The sequence below is a fragment of the Squalius cephalus genome (assembly GCF_949319135.1).
Source record: "Squalius cephalus genome assembly, chromosome: 21".
NCBI lineage: Eukaryota > Metazoa > Chordata > Actinopteri > Cypriniformes > Leuciscidae > Squalius > Squalius cephalus.
Window position 1 is genome coordinate 33,201,019 of NC_137142.1, and position 26,961 is coordinate 33,227,979.

At 35.9% G+C, this 26,961-nt stretch overlaps 1 protein-coding gene across 6 annotated transcripts in view; it reads left to right on the top strand.

The window, feature by feature from the left end:
• Positions 1 to 26,961, top strand: part of LOC307148969 (signal-induced proliferation-associated 1-like protein 2) — a 138,149-nt gene that overhangs the window by 90,836 nt on the left and 20,352 nt on the right. The window contains exons 10-17 of one of the 6 annotated variants that reach the window (XM_079854951.1): positions 842 to 1,084; positions 3,802 to 3,951; positions 5,062 to 5,171; positions 6,294 to 6,376; positions 11,143 to 11,549; positions 14,115 to 14,309; positions 17,482 to 17,535; positions 19,758 to 19,908. In XM_079854951.1, the coding sequence (XP_079711077.1) occupies positions 842 to 1,084; positions 3,802 to 3,951; positions 5,062 to 5,171; positions 6,294 to 6,376; positions 11,143 to 11,549; positions 14,115 to 14,309; positions 17,482 to 17,535; positions 19,758 to 19,908 (1,393 nt within the window). The remainder of the gene's footprint in view (positions 1 to 841; positions 1,085 to 3,801; positions 3,952 to 5,061; positions 5,172 to 6,293; positions 6,377 to 11,142; positions 11,550 to 14,114; positions 14,310 to 17,481; positions 17,536 to 19,757; positions 19,909 to 26,961) is intronic. The other 5 variants (XM_079854954.1, XM_079854952.1, XM_079854953.1 and 2 more) reach the window with 5 other exon arrangements.

Here is a 26,961-nt window from a genome sequence, read left to right on the forward strand (position 1 = left end):
AGCTTTGTCACAATAAATTGTCACTTTTTATTTCGGAAAATGTGCCTATATTATCACCCAGCACTTTTTAGCATTTTGATTATATAAGTACGTCCTACTTGATCTTACTTTACATTATACTCACGTAAAGTGAGATATAATACAGCAAATCTCACCTGCCTGATTTTTTTTTTTTTTTCATTGCAAAATGTAAACAATATTATTATAAACATTACCATCATGATTTTATGTAAAGCTACTTTGAAACAATGTGCATAGTGAAAAGCACTATATAAATAAATTTGACTTGGCTTGACTGTATTGTATGCAGTGGTATATGGTGCAGTTGTTAAAGCTCTGGACTGGTAACCAGATGATTACTGGTTCAATCCCTGAAGAAGTGAAAAATGAGTTCTCATCATTGAGCCCTTGAGCAAGACGCTTGTTTGCAGTGACCGAAACGTTGTTGCAAACCCATGCTTTTCCAAAAGAAACAATATTCAATAAGAGAAAACATTTCCCAAAGACGCTCACACTCGAAGCGCTCGACCAATTTACAACACACTGATCCAGCCGACCAATCAGAGCACAGTGTGCTTTCAGAAGGAGGGGCTTCACAGAGACAGGAACTAAACAGAGCGTTACTGACAGACTGGGAAGAGAGGAGCTGCAACAATGGAGAAAATGGGGAAAATAATCAACATTCAAGCATGAAAACCTGTTCTAGTAGAGCCTAAAGGCAAAATCAAGATTTAAAAAGAGGGCATAATTGATACAATCCTGATTTTATTATGAGCAATTAATCAGTGTTCATATTTCCAAAAATATCGGTGGCTTATTTTCTGCTTTCTGTGTGTCTCAGGGGATGTTCAGAGCTTTACCGCATTCCTATGGTGGAGTATAAGCTGGACAGTGAAGGAACGCCCTGCGAGTACAAGACGCCCTTCAAAAGAAACACCACCTGGCACCGTGTGCCCACCAGCAGCCAGCCTGTTCCCCGCGGATCCCCCACACAGGGTCCCGATCGCACGCCCTGCCAGCAGGTCCTCCAGAACGCTATCCCACGCAGCACCTCTTTCGACAGGAAGCTGCCAGATGGACCCAGGTATCACTTCTGGTTACAATTCAATTCAATTCACGTTTATTTGTATAGCGCTTTTCACAATACACATCATTTCAAAGCAGCTTTACAGAAAGTGCATGAGTCCAATTTAGAGTGAGGTAACTGTCTAAAGTTATGTATTTCAGAAATGTGTATACAAAATCATAGTTGGCTAAATATGTATTAATTTAAAAAATGTAATAATTTAATGCAGATATAAGGAGCTCATTGAAGAAATGAATACTTGTTTGTTAACAAATGATTATGACATTTAGATAATATAGCATTGGTCCATGTTGATTCGGAGTTTGCGTCATATGAAGTCTTCGCTGGGTTCGGCACCGTTACATTAATCAGGTTACTCGTTACTTATCAGTTCATTTATAAAACCCAAATCACCCTATATCAGATGAACAATACAATAAACAACAAATTGTTTAAAGTTTTTATATAAGATTAAACAAAATATTTTAAATTAATATTATTAATATTATTTATTATATTTCATGACACGTTTTTGTATCTTTCCTATTGAAATCTGAAGTCTGCATTCATGAAGTCTGTTCATTCGTGTAGTGAGACATGAACACATGGACTTCATGTTAAAATTAGCAGTAAAAAACATATTTTGTGCTGCACATTGTTTGCCAAAAAATACAAGTGTAGTTAAATTAATAAATAAGATTATATTTTTATTTTATGCCTTTATTTGATTGCCGCAGTTTTTAATAATACTTTTGTATTAAATCTTAAATCCAGAAATATTTTAACAGAAAAACTGAATAAAAATAAAACAATTTGTTAGGGCCCTATCATTGTTAAAAATAATTATTATTATTATTAAATTGTTAAAGTTTTATGAATTCATTTGATTAGCTTTTTGATTATTGAAATGTAATTAAACCATTGAAACAGAATCAAGAAAATTAAAACAGAAAACATGGAATCTGGGATAAAGAAAACTGAATTTGGGAAGAAATAAAACTGCTTTAATATGGCACTAATCGCCTTCTTGTGATGCTTATGAATATCTTTTTTTTTTATTTAACTGTAAAACAAGATAAAAATACTCTAATACAATTTTTTGTGAAAATTGCACACAAAAAAACTGTCTGTGTTTGTTCCGTGTCATGCAACATTTTCGTTTTCAATGTGCACTATCATTTACTTGCTGTTGGAAAGTGTTTTGTTGCATTTCCAGAGTTTTTGGGATACTTACTGACCCAGAACATCACGAATTCAGGTTCCTGTATTTGGTATGCATGCAATATGCCTTTCAAATATGGTTTGTTATAATGTGGTCATTTGTTCTTACTTGGAAGCCCCTCGTGGTGTTGATGACCTTTCCAGACTCTTGTGTGAGACCGCATGTGGAGAGCTGTGCATCGCTTCAGTAATGCCACTGAACTGTGCTTCCTCTGATCATGCTGGTGCATTCATGCTAAATCACTAAAAGCACACTGGACACATGATATGACAATGTTTGCACATGCAAACACTTCTCACATTTTTCGTAAAAGATTTATAGGACTTGGCAGATCTGTATGCTTCTGTCACAGTGGTGTATTAATATACTAGCATGCATATTGTCCTGTGCCATTTTTGGTGCACAAAGTCACCATGCCAATTGTGCAAATCACCTTCATTATGTTTCTACACGTAATATTTTGCGGTTTTGGAAGGTGTATATGCGATGTATGCATGGAGAGTGAGAGCACTGCTGATTCCCATTATTAAAGCTGACAGAAACAGTAAGAGTGGGAGTGGGAATATCAGATGCAGGAGTTTTCACCGCCAGTACTTTCACCAGGTGACGTGTGATTGGATCACTGACGGTTTAGTAGACAGGTTTTTAGTGAGGCATCCATTAGTGGAGGAACATATTACCATTCTACTTGTGCTATTTTTGGAGTATGCATTATGTTTTATGTTAATACTGTATGTTATTGCACTTACCCTTTTATCTACCTTTTATTTGCAAAATCTTGATATTCTGTGCACATCTTCTGTATGCATGGAAACCCCACATGCACATTTGCCCAAATGTCAAGTAAATAAAAGGAAAATTGTATTTATATTTACCTTAAAATGGTTAAAATTGATTTGAAAATCTGACTGTTATTGATGGGTCGGTCTATGTGTTGCCTAATTATCCATTTCACTAATCCACTGTTAGTTAATTATATTTTAAATTTATATTATGTTTAATTGAAAATGTTTTTATTAATAAAAAATATTTATAAAAATATGATTAAATAAAATATTTGTTGATTATTTCATGTACTTTGTCATGATAATATTAATTATACAGTATATATCATATTATATATTATATTTCATCTTATCTTTTAATATCTATATCATGTAGTTTATCTGATGTAGGTTTTTATTTAAAAAATGTATCTGATGTAGGTTGATTTGAATTGAATAAATTAAGTAAATTTGATTTAATATGTTTAATTTAGTTTATTATTATTGTATTAATCTTCCTCAAGATTGATAAGAATGTCATAGTAGAAAAAAGGAATGTTTATTGTTGCGTTCAGCTTGTTGCTCTTGTGAGCCGAGTGATTGGATCAGACACGTTGATGTCAGGCTTGATGTCGTGTTCTTGACTCTACAGGCTCGGCTGGAACCTGTGCTGTTGTCGGATCAGTGTCAGTGGCACAGCTGCTGTGAGAATGCAAACCCATCTGTTCTGTGTCTTTCTCACGCTACAGGACTGCTCAAGATACGGAGAGCCCTCAGATGTCCTGCAGTAAAGGAGAGGCGTCCCAACACTACCGCAGTTCGCCCAGTAACCAGTCGTCCTCCAGTGACCCCGGACCCTGTGGGAGCGCCAGCTGGAACCAGCAGCCCGGATACGACGGGTAACATCCCAACACAAACTCACAGACAAGCTTTTTTTGTGTGGCATAATTAATACAATTATTCTGTATAAAAAAAGAAAAAAAGGGGTATGTATTGTATGTTTTAATATTAAATAATATAATTTGATTAAAATCTATTAATGCAATTAATTGCAATATTTAAGTAAAATTTTGGTTATTTAAGTTTAATTAAGTATTATTGTATTGGTCCAATGAGTAATTTGATTAATATAAATTAATAAATAAATAGATTAAATTATATTAAAATATAATTATGATTTACTATTTATGTAGTTTGGATTTAGTTTATAAAATATAAAGTATTATAAAGTATTAATAAGAAAAATGTATTCATTTTTATGACTTATACTATTAGTTTGTATTAAACTATTTAATATTACTATTATTTAATAAAATGTATGTGTTATTATTTCATATACTTAATTTTTTTTTATGTATATCATATTGCCCACCTGACGTAGGTTGATTTGAATTGTAATATAGGGATTTGAAGTTTATTTAATATAGTGCAATTAACTTTAAATTTATTAATTAAACATTTGTTAATTTCAGAATAAATATTTATTAATATTAATTTATTTCATATACATTTTTTCCATTTTACATAAAAACTGTAAACAATTTGTTGTTTATTGTATTGTTTATCTGATATAGGTTGATTTGGGTTTTAGAAATTACTTGATAAGTAACGAGTAACCTGATTAATGTTCAGGCACACTAATTGGTCATTTACTAATTGGTACTCGTCCATAAATACGTTTAGACGTTAAGTCTTTAGAGCAGAACCTTCACACAGAGAAAGAGTGTGAGATAATCAGTCCATAATGAATCTAATCAAGGGCAAGGCTGACATTTCTTAGTGTGAGTAAAGAAATGAGCTATTGCTATGTGAATGTGAACGTGTCCTCAAACGTAGTGGCTTTGATCACAGCTGGAGGTGTGAGGTGTTTCAGTCAAACTGAACATCAATGCACTGCAATGAAAGATGAATAGCCCAAAAAACTGGCTTTCATCATCATCCTCCTCTGGCTGATTGAAGTCCTTTTCCCCTTCCCGAAAGAGCTAAACTCCAGCCTGTTCCTTCCACAGGTGTCAGTCTCCTGTTCTCCGTGAGCGCTCCGCTGAAGCCCAGTGCATGCTGGGAGACGGGGAGATGCTGAGGGAGAGAGAGCCCACTCTCGAGAGAACTCGCTCTGCAGGTCAGATTCACACACTGAGCTTCATACTTCTCCTTCTCACGAGTGATGGTCAGATGGACATCAGCTACTGACCGGAAAATATACTGGAAGTTTAACACGTCCTGCTGGGAAATAATAGGTTAATGTTAGGGTTGCACGATTATTTAAAACCGAAATCGGGATTGGGGTTAGTGTGATTATCAAGATGCAAAAATCTGCAGTATAATTCAATAAATACATGTGTGTTTCAGAGTGAAGCGAGGCACTGTGTTCATTTACTCGTGAGCAGCTTGTGGTTTCCCACCAAAATAAAAGCTTGATGGTTTAATGTTTGAAAAGGAAGAAATTAAGACAGCCATGAACATTAGTGAGGTCATTTGTAAATTGTAATATTTCACTGTGATTTAAAAAAGCATTTAAAAAAAGTAATTTTGTTTAAAATTTTTATTTATTAATTATAATAATAAAAATAATAATATTTTTTAGTATTATTATGGTAACACTTTACAATAAGGTTTCATTAATTAACATTAGAATGAACTAAGAATGAACAATACTTCTACAGTATTTATTAATCTTTGTTAATGTTAATTTCAACATTTACTAATACATAATTAAAATCAAATGTTGTATTTGTTAACATGAATGCACTGTGAACTAACATGAACAAACAATTAACTTTTTTTTTAAATGAACTAACATTAATAAAGATAAATAAATACAGTAATGAACGTATTACTCATTGTTCATGTTAGTTAATACATTAACTAATGTTAACAAATGAAACCTTATTGTAAAGTCTTACCGGTATTATTAATAATAATATATAATCACAAAATTTTGGGCCAAATTGTGCAGCCCAGCAAACAAGCAAACCTAGAGCTTTTTTTTAAATCGCAAATGCAACTTTTATAAGAAAAAACGCAATTCTCTTTTTCCTGCAGCACTAGTTAATCGTGGTCAATCTGGTTTTTAGAATATCATAGATGATTAGTTACTGCCCCAAAGTCTAACAGCCCATCTAACCATCTAGACCAGTTTGCAGCATCTAATGGCCGTATTAGACCGTGTCTATGCTCTTATGTTCTCTTTAGTAAGATGTTCTGGGAAGCTCAAAGCTTGTGCTTTATTCTCTCTTCACAGAGGCGAAATGGCACGTCCCTTCCACCAAGATCCTCAACTCTTTGAAGGAAAGAGGCAAGGATTCTCCGAACAAGTTGAGGCGGGTAAGACTACTCCCATGTGACACTCCGCTAGAGTAAAACTGAAGATCAACATCATTTATTCTGATCCTGAAAGAAGACTCGGGAGGAACAAACATGTTCCAATCATTGAGTACCCTTAAAAAAGTTGTTTCCTCTGGTACATCTGCTTTAATAATAAAGTTTTATTTTTTTACATTTTTATTTATTTACTGAAACTAGGAGTGTTTATAGATTAAAATAGGTAAATAAACTAATTATAATTAAAATTATATATTATATTATATATATATATATATAATTGGAAATTAAAAACAGATTTTTTTAAATATATTTCAGAATCAGGGTTGTTATAGTTAATTAAAACTAAAAATAAAAAAAAAACAAAAAAAAAACACTTTTGTTACTTGAAATAAAATAAACATTAACTGAAATAGAATATAAAAGTATTTTATTTCAGCTAGTTGCCAAAGCATTTCTTGTTTTCATTTAGTTTAACTTGATGTACTACAATTAAAACTGAAAAAAAATAAATACATGGACATTAAAAAAACAATAACTAGTAAAAATGACAAAAAAAAAAAATTACTAAAAGGAAAATGGAAAATTAAAAAATTAAAAATAATTGAAAATGATAGTTTTATCGGTGTTCTAAAATGACACCGCTTAGAGTCTCTACCCAATAAAATATGATCATAATTAGAAAATATTATCATAGTTATTGGCATAAATGTATTTAAAATATGATCATAATTAGAAAATATTATAGTTATTGGCATAAATGTATTGAAAATTTTCTTTATAAAAATGCCCATGGCGTTTTAAGATTTTATTAATGTACATAACTTTTCCAGGTCTAAAAAAATCACACTTTTAAAAATAGGCTACCTCATATTTACTGAGAGGATGAATAGAAATATTTAGATTTTTAGTTGTTTAGCATCTTTAATGCTTGTTTTGTATTATTATAAATCATTGGTTGAGGACCACTGCCCTAAAATCAAAATGACATAAGAATCTTGTTGAAGCCGCAAATCTAACGCTAAAAACTTGTGGTTTAGACCAACATTGATGTCCTACTTGGCAAAATCCCGGTCGTCTTACACACACACACACACTGTAAATAAAGAAGGTTATGAGGTCCAGTTCATTCAAAGTTCAGAAGACCGCTGACAAAATAAACCATGTGGTTTATTTATAATTCAGTCGGTTAGTTGGCTGGCCAGCAGGCATTTGTTTATATATGCAACTGTATGTTTATAAATGCCGGACTAATTCATAATCTTGGGGAATTCCCTCTGGGAAATTTACTGCGGGAACAGTGTCAGAATGTGTTTTAATGTGGTAAGTGAGACTTACACTTCACATATCAACCCTATAATCAAGTAACACTGGCTCTCCTGGATCTGCTGCTTTGGAGACGTTCCAGCTCGTCTTTACGTACAGTAGGTTGAAAATCTTGATATGACACACACACACACACACACACAAACACACACGAAGCCCCGCTAGTCGTGCTGTCAGTGTGTGTGTGCATCAGTGTGATGAATGAATGGTGATAAGGTCAGTCTGCCCTTGGTGCTGGCGCTCTGTGCTCGTGTCTGTCTCTCTCGCCATCTCTCTCACCTTCAATGTTAGTTTTACCCAGTATCTCTCACTCCCTGCTCCAGTAATAGCATCTGACCACCGGCAGCCAATTCAAAGTAAATTACGGTCGTTTAACGCAGGGCTCCTGTAGACTGATTTGAAATTATGTTTGTATGTAGAATCTCTGCTAATGAGTCTGGCTTTAGCACTAAGTTAACTGTATGTTTCCATCCACCTATTTTTATGTAAGTTTTGGGAATGCTAGATGCAAAATAATGTGCATTAAGAAAACTCATGTGCTTAATTGAGGTATACAGTTTTAACATTGGATGAGAAGATATGCGCATAAATTACGATGGAAACACATTTGCCAAATAAATCCCTTGATGCGCATGAAAAAAAAGAAGTCATGTGACTCCTCAACAGGGGATGTGATTGGATAACCGGACTAACCAGCGGACCAATTGCATCGCACAGCATCTCAAATGTTGTTTCGGTCATTCTGAAAAGCCTGAAATGTCATCTAAATAGTTTGTATAATGAGAACTGTCTCGCACGATTGCGCTCCCAAACATCTGGTATCCTTCTCCGAACGCAAGATAGCAAGCGTTTATAGCGTTTCGTCTGCGCGTTCTGAGACCCATGTATGAAAAAAGAGGCACAGTTTCTTTCCCGATTGCAGCAACTTCCAGTTTTATTACAGATATTTTACTTCAATTTCCTAGGAAGTGATGGTTTTTTTCTCTTGAACACATGGGATGGAAACAGGGCTTTGTTCACAGATGTTTTTAAAATTGCAACTTTGCATGGAAACATAGTTAGTGTTATGCTCTAATAAGCGTAGAAAATGAGTAGTGCACACAAATATTGAGTGAAATCATTCTTAATTACATTTGAAATATTTTATTTAGAGCTTGTTGCAAATGCATGTTTGTAAGGATGTATGCCTGCACATGAAGTATCTTAGAAAGCATTGTAATTTCGCTGCTTGCTGTATTTCTCTTACATTTGGATTTACTTCAATATAATTGAGCTTTCGTTGAGCCCCGCTTGAAACGTTATTAACCAATCGTACTTTAGAATCTAAATGCATACATGTAAATGCAGACTTTAGACCACCAAGCAAAAGAGTTTATGGAGGATGTGTGTTTGGATGATTTTAAATGTATTTTTACAGAAATTAAGTAAAACGTTGCCAGGCCTCGTATAATAGTGATACTTTTTTGCTATTAAACTGTGTTGTAGTACGAACATCTTCATTTTCCTTTAAGGTAAATTAATGTTAATTACTTCGTTTCACTTACACTAATGTTGTTACTTGTAATTTCCTTCAAATCAGGCCTTTTCTCTTTCAGTGACTGTAGGAAGCGTTTGCCTCTATTCTGATTTGCAATCACTGCAGTTTTTAATCACGTTACTTATTAATTTAACAATTTCTATTAAAGAAAATGGCATATAATGTCTTAATTCATTCCATCTCACGTTAAGTATAATACCCAATCAATTTTTACCACTTCATGCTGTTCAAATGAATCTCGAGTGCCATGTTCTCTAATGCTTTTCTCAGTTAGCAACTCAGTTGCATTGAAAACTTTTAGATCCTGGGGATGTTTAATGTACAACATATGATTTATCGTGTGTGTGATGAAGAGCTATAGGGGGTTTGCAGCTGTAGAGCCTCTGAACAAATATGGAAAACCATGATAGATTAAAGGACTGTCTCATTATCCATGTTAAGTGGAATGTGTTTTACAGCTGCATTAATGAGTGTATTGGATCAGTTCATGTCAGTCTAAAAGCAGGTTTAATGTTAGAATCACAGTCTCTTAATTATGTTTGTTGTTGTCTGTTTGCCTTTTACCATCTATATCAATAACTTACAAACCTTTTCATCTCTGAAATGGTCTCTAATGTCTGTTGCATTGTCTAAAATGCTGTTGGCCGTATCCACTGGGAGATGTACATGGCGCCATTCACCACAGGCTCCCGTCTTTTAATTTATTACGCCTATTGTCTGCGCACTAATTAATGAATACAGCTCATATTTGCATACATTACCACCAGTCACAGAATTATTCATTACCTCACTGTAATTAGTTTTGCTGGTCTTTGCAGTGTGCAGTGGTACATTTAAATTGGCATGATATTAGTTTGGACTAAAGAAGGTGTCACATGACAAAGAATATGACAGCGTTTGCGACCCGTTTTCCATCTGCTAATTAGAATTATAGATGATAAAATATGCTAGCAAGCACAAAACGTCACGTAGACAATGGCACGATATGTATTGTTTGTTGCAATGTGAGCTACAGAAAAATTAAGCCTTGGTATTTATGCTGCCAGTTCTTAATTTTACATTTTTTGTTTTATATTTGTGTGTGTGTGTGTGTGTGTATATGTATATATATATATATATATATATATAGTGCTGTCAATCAATTTAAAAAAATCGCACCTAACATTAAAGTTTAATATATTTTCATATTGTGATAATTTCACATTTGATCTCCAAATTAATGTAGAAACAACATAAAGACACTAGACTATATTTTAAAGCCTAATAAGTGTTATATTTATAGCTTTCAATTATACTGTGATGCTGAATGTTCATAGAAAAAAAATTCATAGAGACATCAATATCAGTATTGGCCTTCTTTCATAAAAAGATGCCATTCAAACAATCTTCACATAAACCCATTAAAATTAATGTCACGGTTACCTGTCCTTCAATAAATCAGGGCTCAGTTGTTTCTATTGGCCCAGTCAGACAGACCAGTTCAGTTTCTACTTGGCCTGTTAAAATGCACAAAAAGTTATTGTTTTCGTTGTTTTTGATCCATGTAACCTTTAACTTTCAGGTAGGTCTAAAAGGTATGATATACACAGAAATTGAATAAAGATATAAAACACTTCACAGTCTTCACTGCATAAATTATAAATGAAATATAGATTAATCCTTATTAAAGCTACAAAAGTTATTCAGTCTAGAGCAGTGAATGATTTCTCTTTTTCTTTTGTTCTTTGATTATCCTTAATGACAGACAGCAGCAGGTTTATTATCCCTATCATTAATGTTTCCTTGGTGTGTGTGTGTGTGTGTGTGTGTGTGTGTGTGTGTGTGTGTGTGTGTGTGTGTGTGTGTGTGTGTGTGTGTGTGTGTGTGTGTGTGTGTGTGTGTGTGTGTGTGTGTCTTCCTCCTCCAGCAGGGCGGCGATAAGAACTCCAGCCACTCCAGCAGTAACACTCTATCCAGCAATGCCTCCAGCAGTAACAGTGATGAGAAGCACTTCGGCTCCGGGGACCTGATGGATCCAGAGATGCTGGGTCTCACCTACATTAAAGGAGCCTCCACTGACAGTGGCATTGACACTGCGCCCTGTAGCATGACCCCAGGGGTGGCCAATGCATCTGTGGCCCGCGTCGTGCTCCAGGGCCGGGGCGCGTCTGATCCGGGACACCCCTGGACACCGGAGCTGACTGAAGAAGGTTCAATGGAGGAGGACCAAGGGAGGTTGTACCTTCCTCAGAACTACGCCTCGGCTCTGGCCGCTGGACACACACCCGCGGAGGGGAGTATAGGAGACCTGAGCGAGATCTCATCTCATTCCAGGTGAGCAAAAGAGTGCTGATGTATAGGAGAACATAAACAGGTCAGATATGTAGCATGAGGCTGAACGGATCATGCATTTCCTGGCTGGTTATATTCAAATGGTTCCAAGCGGTGTGTTTTTGCCAACATTATTGATTAGCCTAATGGTTAGACTCCCACTCAGACCATGTGGAATGCTTCCACTCTTATTTTGTACATATCCAGATACAAAAATTGTGTGTATGTGTGTAACTGGAAGAATATGCACATATTTATAAACAATAACAGATAGCAGACTGGAAGCAGTCCACAGTATCTGGATATTTTTATATATCCAGCTGTGTGTATTCTCTTGGAGAGAGAGGGATGGTGCTTTTTTTAACAGCAAGCCAACAGACTTTTTGCATTTAAATTGCTATCACTGACTTTCTGTTCTCATTTTGAAGATGCTGAAAGTGACCTATTATGTAAAATTCACAGAATCTGCCCTGTTAGCTTAGCTCCTCCTCTGAGTGAGCTTCACAAGAATGCCTCAGCTACGTGATAAACCGTCTAAATGTTATCAATGAAAACAGAATGCATGTTTCCATTACACTGCCTTACTTTTCCATTGCTTTTCTATGTTAACGTGCTAGATGGACGTGTTTGACCTTGGCGCTCACATCTTTCACAGTGTCTCGCGCAGGAAATGGCATTCAAAAAATGCAGCACTCAAGTTAAAGGTTGTATCAGCGATTTCAGGCCCAAACATAAATGATCACATTCATCTAATCTTTCCTAACGATTCGCTAGCTGCCCGCCCCATAAGCATGCCGTCAAAAAAACGCGTCTCTGTAGGCAGCCTAGGCTCTGAGATCTGCACACTGCATAGTGTTCCAACCAATCACAGACAGGGGTGGGTGTTGTGAGGTTTTCGCGTGCAGCCGTCATAGGCAGCCGTGCACGAGCGCAAAACCTCACAACACCCACCCCTGTCTGTGATTAGTTGGAACACTATTTATTTTGGTTTTGAGTGGTGGTGAAACCAACTGTTTTTGTGTGCAGATCTCAGAGCCTAGGCTGCCTACAGAGACACGTTTTTTTGACGGCATGCTTATGGGGCGGGCAGCTAGCGGATCGTTAGGAAAGATTAGATGAATGTGATCATTTATGTTTGGGCCTGAAATCGCTGATACAACCTTTAAAAGAAGTTGAACTTTTGAAAAAAAAAAAAAAAAGTTTCTAGATCAAACGTTGCGTTTTAGACACAAAGTGTGTGTGAATGGCACCGAATGGGAGAAAACAATGCAAGGTCCGTTTAGCGCTTGTTTACATAGAAAATAATGGAAAATTCAAAAACGCGTTTGCGGCCCAATGCTGTTTCCTGTTTTGTTGTTGCTGGAGTTTACGAGGCCCAGGTTGTAAAGGCTCCGCCCAAGTTGTAAAGGCTCCGCCCTCTTCTGGAAAAGGGGACGGGGAGCAGCAGCTCATTTGCATTTAAAGATATACACACAAAAACAGCATGTTTTGCTTCCAACCAAAAAACAAATTTGATAGTTTTTTTTTCAGGATTGTTTGATGAATATAAAGGTTTTTTTTTTTTTTTTTAAAAACATCATTTATTTGAAATAGAAATTTTCTGGGGCATTATAAATATCTTTACTGTCTGTCGCAAAAAAACGTACTGACACCAAACTTTTGAACAATATATCTGGAACACTCCGGTAGCATAGCGGAAAAATCTGGAAATGATTTCCTGTGATTCCAGTCCAGTTAATCAGTTAATCTTCAAGTAGCAGATCCAGTCTTGGGTCAGTTACCTCAATATTACTCATGTAGATGATTTTCCTGCTAGAGAACCATAGTGAAAATGGGACAGACCCACTACAAGGATTTTTTGCATATTCCAGGGTGGTTGTGGGGATTTTGCAATTAAGATAACTTAGGATATTAGGAAATATAGATAGCTTTGTGTATGGTGCTTAAATCTTTACATGGGTTATTTTCCATCCATACAATGAAACTCTTTTGTTTTGCACTGCAGAGCAATTCAGGAAGAAAATAACTACCTTCTGTTATGTTCAGAGTGTTATTATATTGTTCAGGGCGAGTTGTCTTCAAATTCATTGATAAGTGAGGTTTCAAAAGTACACTATTTTAGGGAGTATTATTGGAGCCTCATGGAGGCCAGTTATGTCAACTAAACCCTTGAAAGCATAGACTGTTACATAAAAGGCAGAAAAATGGTAAAAGTCTCCTTGAGATGGACCGGAGAGAATGGCAGCTGTCATGTTGTAGTAGAAAGGTCAGGGTCCTGCTCGTAGCCATGTTGTCAGTTCTGATGTGTGTGATTTTGAGTGCATGTTTGTCTTGTGAATGCATTTCAAAAGATGCCCGAACAGAACACTGTGAATGCAGAATCCCAGGGGATCGTTCTTGGAATTAGATCACTATTGATCTAATTACTCTTAGGGCGTTTTCAGACCTGTATATTTATTTCCCTTCTTCATCTAACCACCGCTGCTTAAATTAATTAGTACAGGAAGTCATTTCATATTGTTTTGATTGCCGGTTCTCACGTTTCACTATCCCATGTGCGCTGGCCAGTGGCTCCCACCACTCCGGCAGCCCCTTACCCCACAGCTCCCAGTTCACGCCCTCTCCAGAACATCCCGGAGCCCAAGCCGTTCCCAACAGTAGCCAGGAGCCCGGGCCCTGCACTGACGCACACACACACAGCCGCCGTAGGAAGGCCGATGACAAACCGGTCCCGGACGAGCCCCCAATTCAGTCCGAGTGTGGGTGAGTGTGTGGATGTGTGGATTAGGGATGCACAATAATCAGTATCGGCTTTCATTTTTAATGTTATTGCTATCAGTCCACTAAGAAAATTAGGCTGATAGATTAAACCCAATAAATTATTGATTATATTAATTCAAATGCACACTGCTCACCATGATGACTTTGATTGGTGCCTTCACATATGAAGTAGCCAAATGGTACAATCCCATATAATTTTTTGTTGACCTATCCATTCATATATACAGACACAATCATGCTGGATCTGAGTAAACGTTCCGTGTTATTGATCCATGACACATGCATTTTGATTTGATAATGTCGTCCATTATTTGACATTCAAGGAAATTTGAATGACTTGCTTGCATTATTCAGGCATTGTTTTTGTTATTTTTACGTCAGGCAACAAATCATTCAAATCGTTTAATGCGTGGATTGTCCCATTTATACCATGGTAATTTGCCAGCATTGACAAGTTAAAGCTATCATTGATGTTTACAGTGTTAAATTTGACTGGAAATGTTATAATGGCAGTTATTTTCATCAGCTATGACTTGTTAGATCTAGCATTTTGTCAGCTTTAAATCAGACACAGAGATAAAGTAGTGCGGCAAGGTTACATTTATTTGTTTGAATCATAACATTTATTTGAATGAATTTGCCTATCGAGAGACAGAAAGAGAGAGAGAGAGGGAAAGAGAGAGAGAGAGATGCGTGTGTGTGAATTATCTCTCTATTAGCAATAAAGCTGTGAGTTGAATTACTTCAAAAACAGTGACGTTACCACCTCCTTGCTGAGTAATATAATCTAGCGATTCAGAAGCAAAGTTAATGTATTAGGCTATTAAAAGTCATGGGTCAGCGTTCACAACAAGCTTCTGTGCTCCTGTTTCTGTGTGTGTGCAGCACAATCTCCAATCTCTGCGTGCGAGTCAAACGTATGTGTGTTAAACTGATTTGGAACTTGTATTCATAGAGACCATTAATTATCAGTATTAACCAAAATTTCCATATCAGTGCATAACTAAATAGGATGCATCTACTGGTATGGTTGGAAAGAAGGTTTTATTTAATTGTTTAGGCCACTAAAAGCAGCATTATAAAAGCTAAGACACTTATGAGAGTAATTTGTTGTATAATTTAATTTAACATTGGCCATAACCACATACTCTGAAACCTCAAAATCTCTAGTGCATGTAAAGCACTCAAGTAAAAGTATGTTTAAAAGGAGTTGTATTGTGATTTCCTAATGTGAACAATTAGGTTGGGCTTTAGATTTGATTAAATTTATTCTTGCCCTCCAATCTTGTGCCAGTGTGACTCATTAAGCGTCTAGTTTAAAAGGCCAGGAGAGACCAATCTATTCCGAGGCTGGATTTAGCCACCGGCAAAGGTCTCTCACTTCTTTTTATCCAATTAATCTCTCCTCTGGCACAATCATCATGCAATTCCAGTTTTCAAGGACAAAAAAAAAACATCTGCAATAGGTTACTGATCAAAGCGGATATTTCCTCTATCGATCAGAGTTTCACCGTGGCCTGGAATGAACCATCAGTAGCAGCTCTGTAAGCACGCAAACGTAATATACTTGGCATGTGTCTCCCCTCATTATTGATCTACACGTTGATGTCCAGTCTTTGTTTACTGTACCATTCCACACAGAAGATCGGTGTTTAGCACTGGACTCTAGACAGATCCTGAAGGGGAAACGATTGAGCCACAGATACTTTTCTTTTAGTATTCTAGTTTTGCTTCCCCTCCTTCTAGGGAGCCATGGTGGAGATCTTTTATATGTTTTTGTTTTTAGATCATGATGATGTTACTGAGAAAAGACTGGTATTCATTTATGTTGAATGAATTAATGTATATTTGGTCACTTTCGGCATTGAGATGATGGTCAAAAAGTGGCCCAAAATACCTTAATTCACCTTATAGAAGAGTGAATTTGAATTGAATTGGTCACACCTCACAGGAATTTGAATCTATCTATCTATCTATAGAGTGTGTGCACCGTCGGCCGGAGTGACTGCGGTTACAGAGTGGCAGAAACACTGAGCGACAGCATTGGTTTTCAGTGCGAATGCTGCGAAAAACACACAAAACACATTTAAAACGGGAAAGAGCTTTGAGATTGACTGTACAACTAGATTTGACAAGAAATCAGAGGTATATTTTTACAGACTGCCGAAAGCATCAGGACAGAGCAAATGGATCGCTGCAATTCACAGAAACAATGGGACTCCAGGCAGAGAAAGGTGGATCTGCAGTTATCATTTTGTGTCAATATGCTGAATTTAGGGGTAAAATCATACACTATATATTGCATTGTCATATATTGTATTGACAACTCATCAATTAAATATTTACCATCGTATATTCTACATAATTGGATGTTTTTAAATAAACACTGACAAAAAACTATACAAGTTTTAAAGCTGGACGATATGATGATATAAATAATATTGATATAAGTGATCACCCAGATTTAGATATTGTATTTATATAAAGCATTCACTGGCAAATTGGCTTTATGTATTTCCCCGGTGTTTAAATCAGGCACATATACATGTCAGGAAACACTATTCCTGGCTGCATGTCAATATACACGGATCACTGGATCTTTGGTAAGTTGTAAGGAACACTATATCGAGTCCAACCTTTAGTTTAAACTGATAATCATTTGTTTCACTGGTGTTTTCGCAGTTTTCCAGTCACACAGCAGCTCTTCTGCCACTCCGGCTGATGGGCATTCCTGCGGGAAAGTGACGTCAATGCATTCCCTCTATTGTCTATAGTTATTTATAATTAGACTTATCTGAAAACAATAGACGCCTATGTTACATCTACATTCAGCTAAAAAAGCGAGTGTGTGCTTATGCGCTTGTTGAAACTCTCTCTGGTCCATCTCTCCAGTAATGTCTTTTGTTCTTCTTAGATTGATGGTGCGGCTGAGCTGTTTTCCCCAGCTGTTATAAAAGAAGCCTTGTAATGCAGTTAGCATCTCCATTCTTTGTTTATTCCACGTTACGCAACTCAGCCTCTAGACAAATCATCTAATAATGCTCACATTTATTGTGCCTGCTAATGAAGCTTTTTTCCCGTTGACACAATAAACCTCTCACCAGCTGCTAACTTTATTCTGTTTCTTCTACTTTCCTCGGCTTCTTTTGCTCAGTGGAGCCGAGAGCTTGTTGTCTTTCCTTCTGAAGGCTCTAGCCGAGCGGTCCAGGTACATACACACACCCCCACTGTGTATGTTTGTGCTCACACTGTTAGTGAACTTTCCCCTTTGACCCCTGACCTTTCTGTTCTCCACACTGAGTGTAAATGTCTCGAGTTGAAATCCTCCCCGCTGTGCCACACCGACCCTCGTCTCCTTGCTCACCTCGACAGTTTCTGTCAGGCTCAGACGTAGCCTGTAGTGCTCATATCAACAGTTGCTCATAGACACACACACACCAGTAAAGGCCAACGGGTCACCAAGTGTGTTGAAGCCGCGGCGCTAGTGCCAGACAGCTGTGATGACACAGTCCAGCGCCTGCGGGCTTTGAGTGAGTTTTAATACGACCTCTTCACTATTGCACTCATTTGGATTTTCGCTGCATTGCTCACTTGTTATTTTTAGCCTGACGACACACACACTGCACCGTCTGAATGTGACCTTCTCACCGTATTAATTAACTCACCTGCAGTATTTACACAATCACTAAGTATTTTAACAGCTTGTATATTAGTTACCTTTACGTTCTGTCTGTTACTTTCTAGAAGAAATGATGCTCTGCATGGAAATGCCTGTCATTGTTTCCCCTGTGGAAGTGTGTCAGCCCGAGGATGTTAGCCACTGAATACCGCAGGAATAATCGACATATATACTAGTGCATTCAAGTTTTTGAACTATATGTTAAAAACGTTGTATACCCCGTTTAAACCTGTATTTAGTGTTGTCCACTTGTGATCCGATCGACCAAAATGCATCTTAATACCAGGTGTAAACAGGGTATGTGTATGTGTGTACATGCCCAAAAATAGTATTTATTTTATGTTATTTTATTAATATTTATGTAAAATTATTATTTAATTATAGTTATGCTATGTATTTCTTTTTTTAAAGCTATTAAATAATAACAATACAATTTTTATATATATATATATATATATATATATATATATATATATATGTATATATATATATATATGTGTGTGTGTGTATGCATGTATATACATATGTATGTATATATATATATATATATATATATATATATATATATATATATATATATATATATATATATATATATATAAATAAATATATATATATATATATATATATATATATATATATATATATATATATATATATATATATATATATATATATATATATATATGAAGAGTTCAGATGCAAAAGCCTCTAAGTGCCATCTGAAATTTTCTTCTAGAATGATCATTTGTATCAAGCTCGTATATTTAAGTTCAGTAATTTCACCTAAATGGCAATGAAAATGACCTATTAATTGTAATTTAAGTGAAATTACTGAGCTTAAATATACAAGCTTTATAAAAATGATCATTCTAGAAGAAAATTTCAGATGGCACTTAGAGGCTTTTGCATCTGAACTCTTCATATAGTATTATTATTATTATTATTATTATTATTTATTTTTATTTTTTTGTGTGTGTGTGTGTGTGTGTGTTGTCTTTTGTCAGTGTGCCATGTATTCGGTTGTTAATCTCTATCCACATATTTAATGTTTAAATAGTTAAATGATGATTAATGTCTTGCTCCAGGTACTGTCGACAGAGTTTATCTTGTATTCAATATGAAATGTTTTATGAAATATAAAATGATTTCTTGTGTTGTTCCGGTGTTGTTTTAGTCTGTGTGAGTGAGTGAGTGAGTGAGTGAGTGAGTGAGTGAGTGAGTGAGTGAGTGAGTGAGTGAGTGAGTGAGTGAGTGAGTGAGTGAGTGAGTGAGTGAGTGAGTGAGTGAGTGAGTGAGTGAGTGAGTGAGTGAGTGAGTGTGTGTGTGTATATGCTCTCTGACAGCTATCTAACACCCTGCCAGTCACACACACACACACACACACACACACACACACACACACACACAACACTATCAAGGTCACATTGCTCCCGCCACTATCTTTCCCTTTCCTCCTTTTTACCCGATGGAAGGATGTGTTACAAACATGCTCAAGATGTTAGTGTTCTGAACTCACAGTTTAGTGTTCTGTGTGATACTGATGATCATTACACGAACCAGATCTCCTGTAATCCTCACTGTCCATCTCCTCAATGCTTCACACATGCTGTCGAAAAAGAGACAAAAGAATAAGACACAGACAGACCCTGGATCCTTCGTGTTTGAGTAACCCTTGTTCATTCCTGAGTCCTGAACGCCAGCATCATGGGCCTGTGTTTATGATCGGTGTGTGTGTGTGTGTTCCACAGGGAGCTGTACGCCGGAGAGACTTCCGGTCGGATACAGGAGAGAGAACGGGACAAACTGAAGGACACGGGTCTGCAGCCCAACATGTGTAAAGAAGAATACATGAAGATGATGCTGTCTGAAAGCCCGCCTGGAGAGAGCGGACACAGGAAGGTACGCCGTCAAACATGCTCTTTTTAAAGTTGATTCATTGCAGTTTATTTGACAAGAAAATATTCTTGAAATTTTTCCACTTCAAAATTTCGCATTCAGTGTGTTACTTGCCGTTTCTTTGTAATTATTTGTTAAATTTACTAGCAATTTCTGAGTACTAGAAATTGTATCAATTTGTGGTACAATGTACCATGGTGTATGTCAGAAATACCATGGAAGTACCTTCTCTGGTAAGGGCATTTAGACAGGATTTTTTGGACATAATTCCTTAAAGGAGAACTCCGGTCAATTTTAACATTGAGCTCATTTTTTTGTCAATTTGGAGTGCTGTCAATACAGAGAACAACGACAAAAATCGGTGTTGCCTACACCGTGTTATCCTCTTTTTAAAATTTGCACCCTGTTGACTTAAATGGGGCAAGTTTTAAACCTGCTTTTAGCCTCTTAACATCCTTGATGTGTCATTACAAGTGCACAGGTCATGTGAGTGATTCCTTCAGAGTGAACACGGGTGAATCTGACTGCAGTAGATGTGAAAGATATGAATAAAAATGGTTTATTCAGCCAGCGCACATACCTGTATTTACATCCTGTTTTCGGTCGAAGTCCAGAGTAATCGATTGTCGAGTTCACGCGCATTGGTTTAGTACCTATGATCACGCGCGTGAACTCGATAATCGATTACTCTGGACTTCAACCGAAAACAGGATGTAAATACAGGTATGTGCGCTGGCTGAATAAACATCATTTTTATTCATATCTTTCACATCTACTGCAGTCAGATTGACCCACGTTCACTCCGAAGGAATCACTCACATGACCTGTGCACTTGTAATGACACATCAAGGATGTTAAGAGGCTAAAAGCAGGTTTAAAACTTGCCCCATTGAAGTCAACAGGGTGCAAATTTTAAAAAGAGGATAACACGGTGTAGGCAACACCGATTTTTGTCGTTGTTCTCTGTATTGACAGCACTCCAAATGTACAAAAAAATGAGCTCAATGTTAAAATTGACCGGAGTTCTCCTTTAATAATACCATGTTTTTAAGACATTTACCAGGGTAATCATGTATTTTCTATGGTAATACCATAGTTGTTTGTTTTTGTTTAGTTTTTTTAATGGACCAGGGTATTGTACATGTACGATGGCAATACTGTTTTTCAGACAAGTACCATGGTATTACCATAGTGTTTTATATATGTACCTTGATAGTACTATGATTTTGGGCGTTTACAATGGTAATTTCATATTTTTTGATGTACTTTGTAACAATGCTTTGTTTTTGTACTTTAATATTGTTGTTCAAAAGTAAAACTGATTTTTTTTTTTAGATATTTACCATTGTAATACCATATTTTTGATGTATTGTTTTTTTTTTAAGACATACATTTTTACAATAGTAATACCATGTTTTTGATGTATTATAGTAATAAGTTGGTTTTTGGACATGTACCATCAAAGTACAGATGGTGGTCAACCAGAATGCCTATTACCGCCGCGCCAGCCGCCGCGGCGAAATTACCGCGGCGAAAATAAACCAGCCGCATTTCAAAGTCGTTCCCGAAATGACCGCCAGGTGGCGCAAAGGGACATTGTGCAAAACAGCAGCAATTGCCGTATTTTAAAATGTAAGTGGGTTAAATAATAGGCATATTTTTCATATATATAAATAGGCCTATTAGGCTACAACAGAATAGAACCAAAGATAGAATCAATTTTACAGCTGAAAAAATAGAATCAAAAGTTAAAAATAGAGACGATGTTAGGAGGAGCAATGACGCTGAATATTTTTACTATTCTATTGAGGAATTAGATAAACGAAGAGCTCTCGTGAGCGATACAATTTATAGTGATTTCAAAAGCAGTCCTTAAAAAAAAAAAAAATTACATGGAGTAGTGTGGCATAATTTTTGAGAGATTACGCGGAACACGTTTTAGTTAAGATCCTGGTTTCAATGCCCTTAATGTATATAGGCTAGGCTTTAAAAAAAATTCACAACGCGTTTTGAGATTGTTTTGAATTAAACATTGAAGTTTAAAATGTAGTGTTTTGGCACACCAGGCCGAGTGGCGTTACGCATTGTTCAAAAATCAGGTTTTATTCTGGCATGTTGAATTGGCGTTAATATTTTTTATTTTTATTTATTAGATTTAGATTTTAGGTTTTGTTAGATTTATTTTTCTCATAACAGCTAAAATAACTTAATATATGCCTTGTCTTCATATGATTTTTATCAATGAACTAGTGTTTTCTGACAGTGTCGACTGCAACGATGAAGTTGACGATCGCCATATTTGTAGTGAACGCACCTAGAGAGAAATGCACAAAGACATAATCAGAGAGTAGCCTTTTTCTTTTTCGTTTTGAATTATTTCGTTTGAAGACATTTCAAGCTTTGTGTATTTGATGTATTTATCATGTCTGTGTGAGGCATACGCTGAGTTTCGTTAAGTTAGGAGGATGAGATGCGCTCCAGCTGACGTGCAATGCAAGTGACCTCACGGGCGCCTCTAGTGTCTGTTTGCTTCTCTTACTTATTGAATCCAGACAATTGGGTGATGAAAAAATGATTAAAATTAAGATACAATTTATAGAAAACGAAATTCACTTTAAAAAAAGGTTTCTACTAAACAAAACTTAATGAAGTGGTCAAAATCATGTCTGACCCACTCCATATCCATCTCTCGATATAATGCATCTTATCTTACTCATGCTGTTCACTTTTCATATTCAACATAGATTGAAAAAACAACATTATAATATTTTAACAAATATGATACTAAATGAGATTATTTAATGTCTACAACAGTAGGCCTATAGACTCTATTTGTACAAATTGCTGCACGTTAATGTAATTAAATGAAACCTTGTAACGAATTCACACTGTAGGGTAGACTGTGTACAGCTGAGACACCTTAAATAACTTGCGTTCCAGCAAGCACAAGTTGTGATTTTTGCTGTGCACTTGCATATAAGTGTCAGCTGGGAAGGAAATATAGAGACCAGACCTCTTGGAACTTTAATTGAATACATAGCGTTGGTAAAGCATACTGAAATTACATCCCTACAAATGTATTAGGCCCTACTGAAAATAAATGTATCGAATTTAAGCAAAGTAGCCTAAATGTTAAGACTGTAAGCCCTTTGCTTTTTTACGTAGCCTAAAGGACTCTTATAGCCGACTTTGGGTTAATTTAATTTGTAGAGGATTTTTTAACTCAAACATTAACACTGAAATAAATTAAACTAAATTATTGTAATTTTTTGGCACACCACGACGAGTGGCGCTATGCATTGTTCTAAAGCCAGGTTTTATTCTGGCATGTTGAATTAGTGTTCAACAAATGCGGCGGCGCGTTCATTTGAATGAAGAGCGTTTCTCGCTCGTGCGAGCGAACACACACTGGAACGTTAGGCCGTATCGCAACGAGTGAATAGTGGCCGAGTGGTTGAACGTACGTTACGATCATTTAGATGACACGGGTTCGAATCCCGAACTAACTTGGACTACTGGTGTTTTTATATTAGCCTATTAATGCATTTTATATTCTGTTGCGTTCATGGTTCCAGTGGCAGTAATACATCCACGGCTTTTCAAAATGTCACAAAGCGTTTTGAGATTGTTTTGAATTAAATATTGAAGTTTATAATTTGTTTGGCACGACGAGTGGCAAACTCTTTGTTTTGTTTTGCAAACTCAGCTAGCCTGTGGGGGGTTTGGAGAAGGCAATACTTTGCTTTATCGTGGGGGTGCAGGACAGAGGTGTTAATGTTCCGTCTTTCATATGGAGAGTGTCGGAGCCAGCCTGATGAGGCAAAGGCAAAATTCTTTTAAGGATTAATCTCAAAATCTCCAAAAGTCCATAGCCTATGTACAGTAGGCCCTATATCTTATTAAATTATATATTGTAGTTTTATTGATTGTATAGGTTTTCCACAAACAATTTAAATTTAGCAGATACAGAGCTCTTTTATTGGCGACCCACCTCGTTTTATTGTAAGGTGAATTCAGCAAGGCATGTTGTATCTTTGAAGGAACAAAAGCTATTTGTTACAGTTTTTTCTTTCGTGATTTGTGTGGATGACACACAGCGACATATACAGTATTATCAGCTGTATGGTGTTTTTTTACGCTGAAATGCTTAATTTCGAGAAAGACCCGCCGCGCGCAGTGAGGGAGACCAAACTTACTAAAAAAATATCCATCGCGAGAGAGGCAAAGAAAAACGCCTGTTCTTAATTTATGTTGCTTTGAACTTTTTCCGTTTTGTACCGTTTTAATTTTTTAATTTAGCTGCAATTTCTTTGACAATAGAAATTTAAAATGTTGCAAGAATAGGCCTAAGATTCTGTGTTTCTTATTTTGCATCACAAAGGGAATAAACTCTATCGATGCAACCCTGTTTAAATAAATAAACTGTCCCGACACTTTATTCATATCTTAAAATGTGCGATGGGTTTTCAAACTTAATTAATTTTATTTTTATTTTACATTTTCATTGTTTATTTTTTAATTGAAAGCAATACTGTATTGAAAGTATTTTTCTGATTTGTTCGATCTGTTTTGAAAAATGTCTTCCGTTGATATGGCCGGGTCACTGTCAGTCATCTCAATCTCGTGAATGATTCACACACACACAAAAAAATAATTTAGCAGATTAAAGACGAATCATCTTCATTTTCTGGTGCAATCGGCTGACAGTCTTCCTTCATCAGATGTGTCGTCTTTGCAGCGGGAATGTAGCAAATTTATGTTGTAATGTACAATTGATAATTAAACAAGATGATTGACTTTAATAAACAGATACATATTTAAGCATCAAGAACGGAAAAACATAAACACTGTCGGCTACACTGAGATTCGATCTCAGATCGTTTGAAGCTCCGAGAGGCTATTGATAATGCTTTGACCACAGAGCTACCGTCTGAATCGCCAACGTCTACTATTTTCTCTGTTTTAAAAGTTTGTAACATGTAAGGCTATTTAGTTCTGAATATAACAAAGAATGCTTAAACCGACTACATCGGTTAGGAGCTGCAAGTCCTGAAAATGTTTTAATTTCACGGTAAATTATTTTAAGTTATTTCACTGTTATGTTTCAGTTAATAAATCTACAAACACATTAAAATAACACGAAGAAAATGACAAGTAACCTATTGACATAGCCTTTCTAAATTATAGAAAAACTGGGCACACAATGTTAACGTGTGTCTACTTTGTTTAAATTTAATGAATTTGAATTCGTTTAACCACAATATTTATCTTGAATTTATCTGTGACCTCAGCTCAAATTACTGCCGCGGCAGATTACGTCATAAAGAGAATAAACTGACACTTTTCAAAGTCTGTGATTACAGCGCCACTCAGCGGTAAAAGGCAGCAAATACACATCCCAATTTTGCCGCCGCGGGAACGGCGGCGGTAAAAGTCTCATTCTGGTTGACCACCATCTGTACCATGGTTGTCTTTGAAGTACCTTGGAATACCATATAAAAACTAGTATATAAAAATGGTAATAATTATTAGTTTACATGCACTTTCTGGTGTCAAATAATACCAATGGAATGCCTCTCCATTAGCTCTGATTAGTATGTGAATGTAGTCTCAGTCTGGGCTGTGTGTCTCACACACACACACACACACACACACACACACACACACACACACACACACACATTGTAGCGCTGATAACCTCAGTGTGTGAAGTGATTGAGGGCTGAACAAACGTGTGTGTTATCAGCCAGAGCTGGTTCTGGACACACACACGATAACGCGAGTCCCAGACCGAACAGATTCTGTTTAGGTAAGCTGATTGACGAGCGCTTGCTGTGTTTCTTCTCTTCGTGTTGAGTCTGACAGGATTCAAGGGTGGAAGTTGTTGTTGGAGTGTGTTTTTTCTGAAGTCTCCTCTGCTCCTGGAGATCGCTTAATTGTGTTTTCCAGTTCCCGGGTCTCTCCCTCTGCCCGTTATCTGACAGCAAAGGCTGGAGTAAATGCACAATGCCCTATTTTCAGTGGTGTGTGTCATGTTGCAGTGCCCTCAGAAGCAGACGGGTCATTGTGCTTCAAACCAGCGTGATATCATACATGTTACAGCAACTCAGAAATCTGTGCTTCATCTGCAGTTCTCCAACATCTACTGTTTTCTACATGTAGTTGCTAGAGCCCACTGAAAGTCTCTCTGATATTCTGGTTTCTTAAGTCCCTCATTCAATATTTTTTTTGTTATCGTTGTTTTGTTTTAGTTTTCTAGATTTAAAGTAATCCTGCAGTTTGATAAATGCATCTATTAAGTCAAAATATTACATGTATACTGATTAAATATTAATCAAAATACTATACTGTACATTATTACTTTACTTATATTAATTCATAATAATTAAATCCTGAAAATGGTCAATTACAATAATTAACTTAAAAATAACATTTTAGATCCAAATAAATTATTTGTTAAATATATGAAAAATAATATTATTTTTCTATTATTTATATGCTATTATAGTTTATATTAAAATTTTCCATTTTCATTTAAATCTTTAGCTATGTGCTTTTGTCATTTTTTTTATTACTAACATTTTTTTTTAAAATATTACTATTTAGGTTGAATTTATTTTATTTCAGTTTTAGTTTTTATTTATTTCCAGTTGATAATTTAAGTGCTTCATCCTAAACTTACAGAAGAAACATTTCTCAATTTTGTTTAGTTGACGTTTTTCATCTAATATTTATATTTTAATTGATTTCAGCTTTAATTCAACAATTTTTTTTATAGTTTTAGATTTTGCTAACAATAATCACTTTGCCGTGAACAAGTTGAATATGATATGTTATTAAATTATTGAAATATTAACTTAAAATATATGGGGTACTTGAGAGATTTGACTGCTTTATGGTATACCATTCAGAACCATTTCCTTACAAAACAAATGATGAAATATTCATTTGTATGCATGTTTTATGTTTTAGAACATTTTAATTATGCCATATAATATTAGCTTGTTTATTTTGTACAAAAGCAGCTATTATTGGTCCATCACAGATTTCCACCAG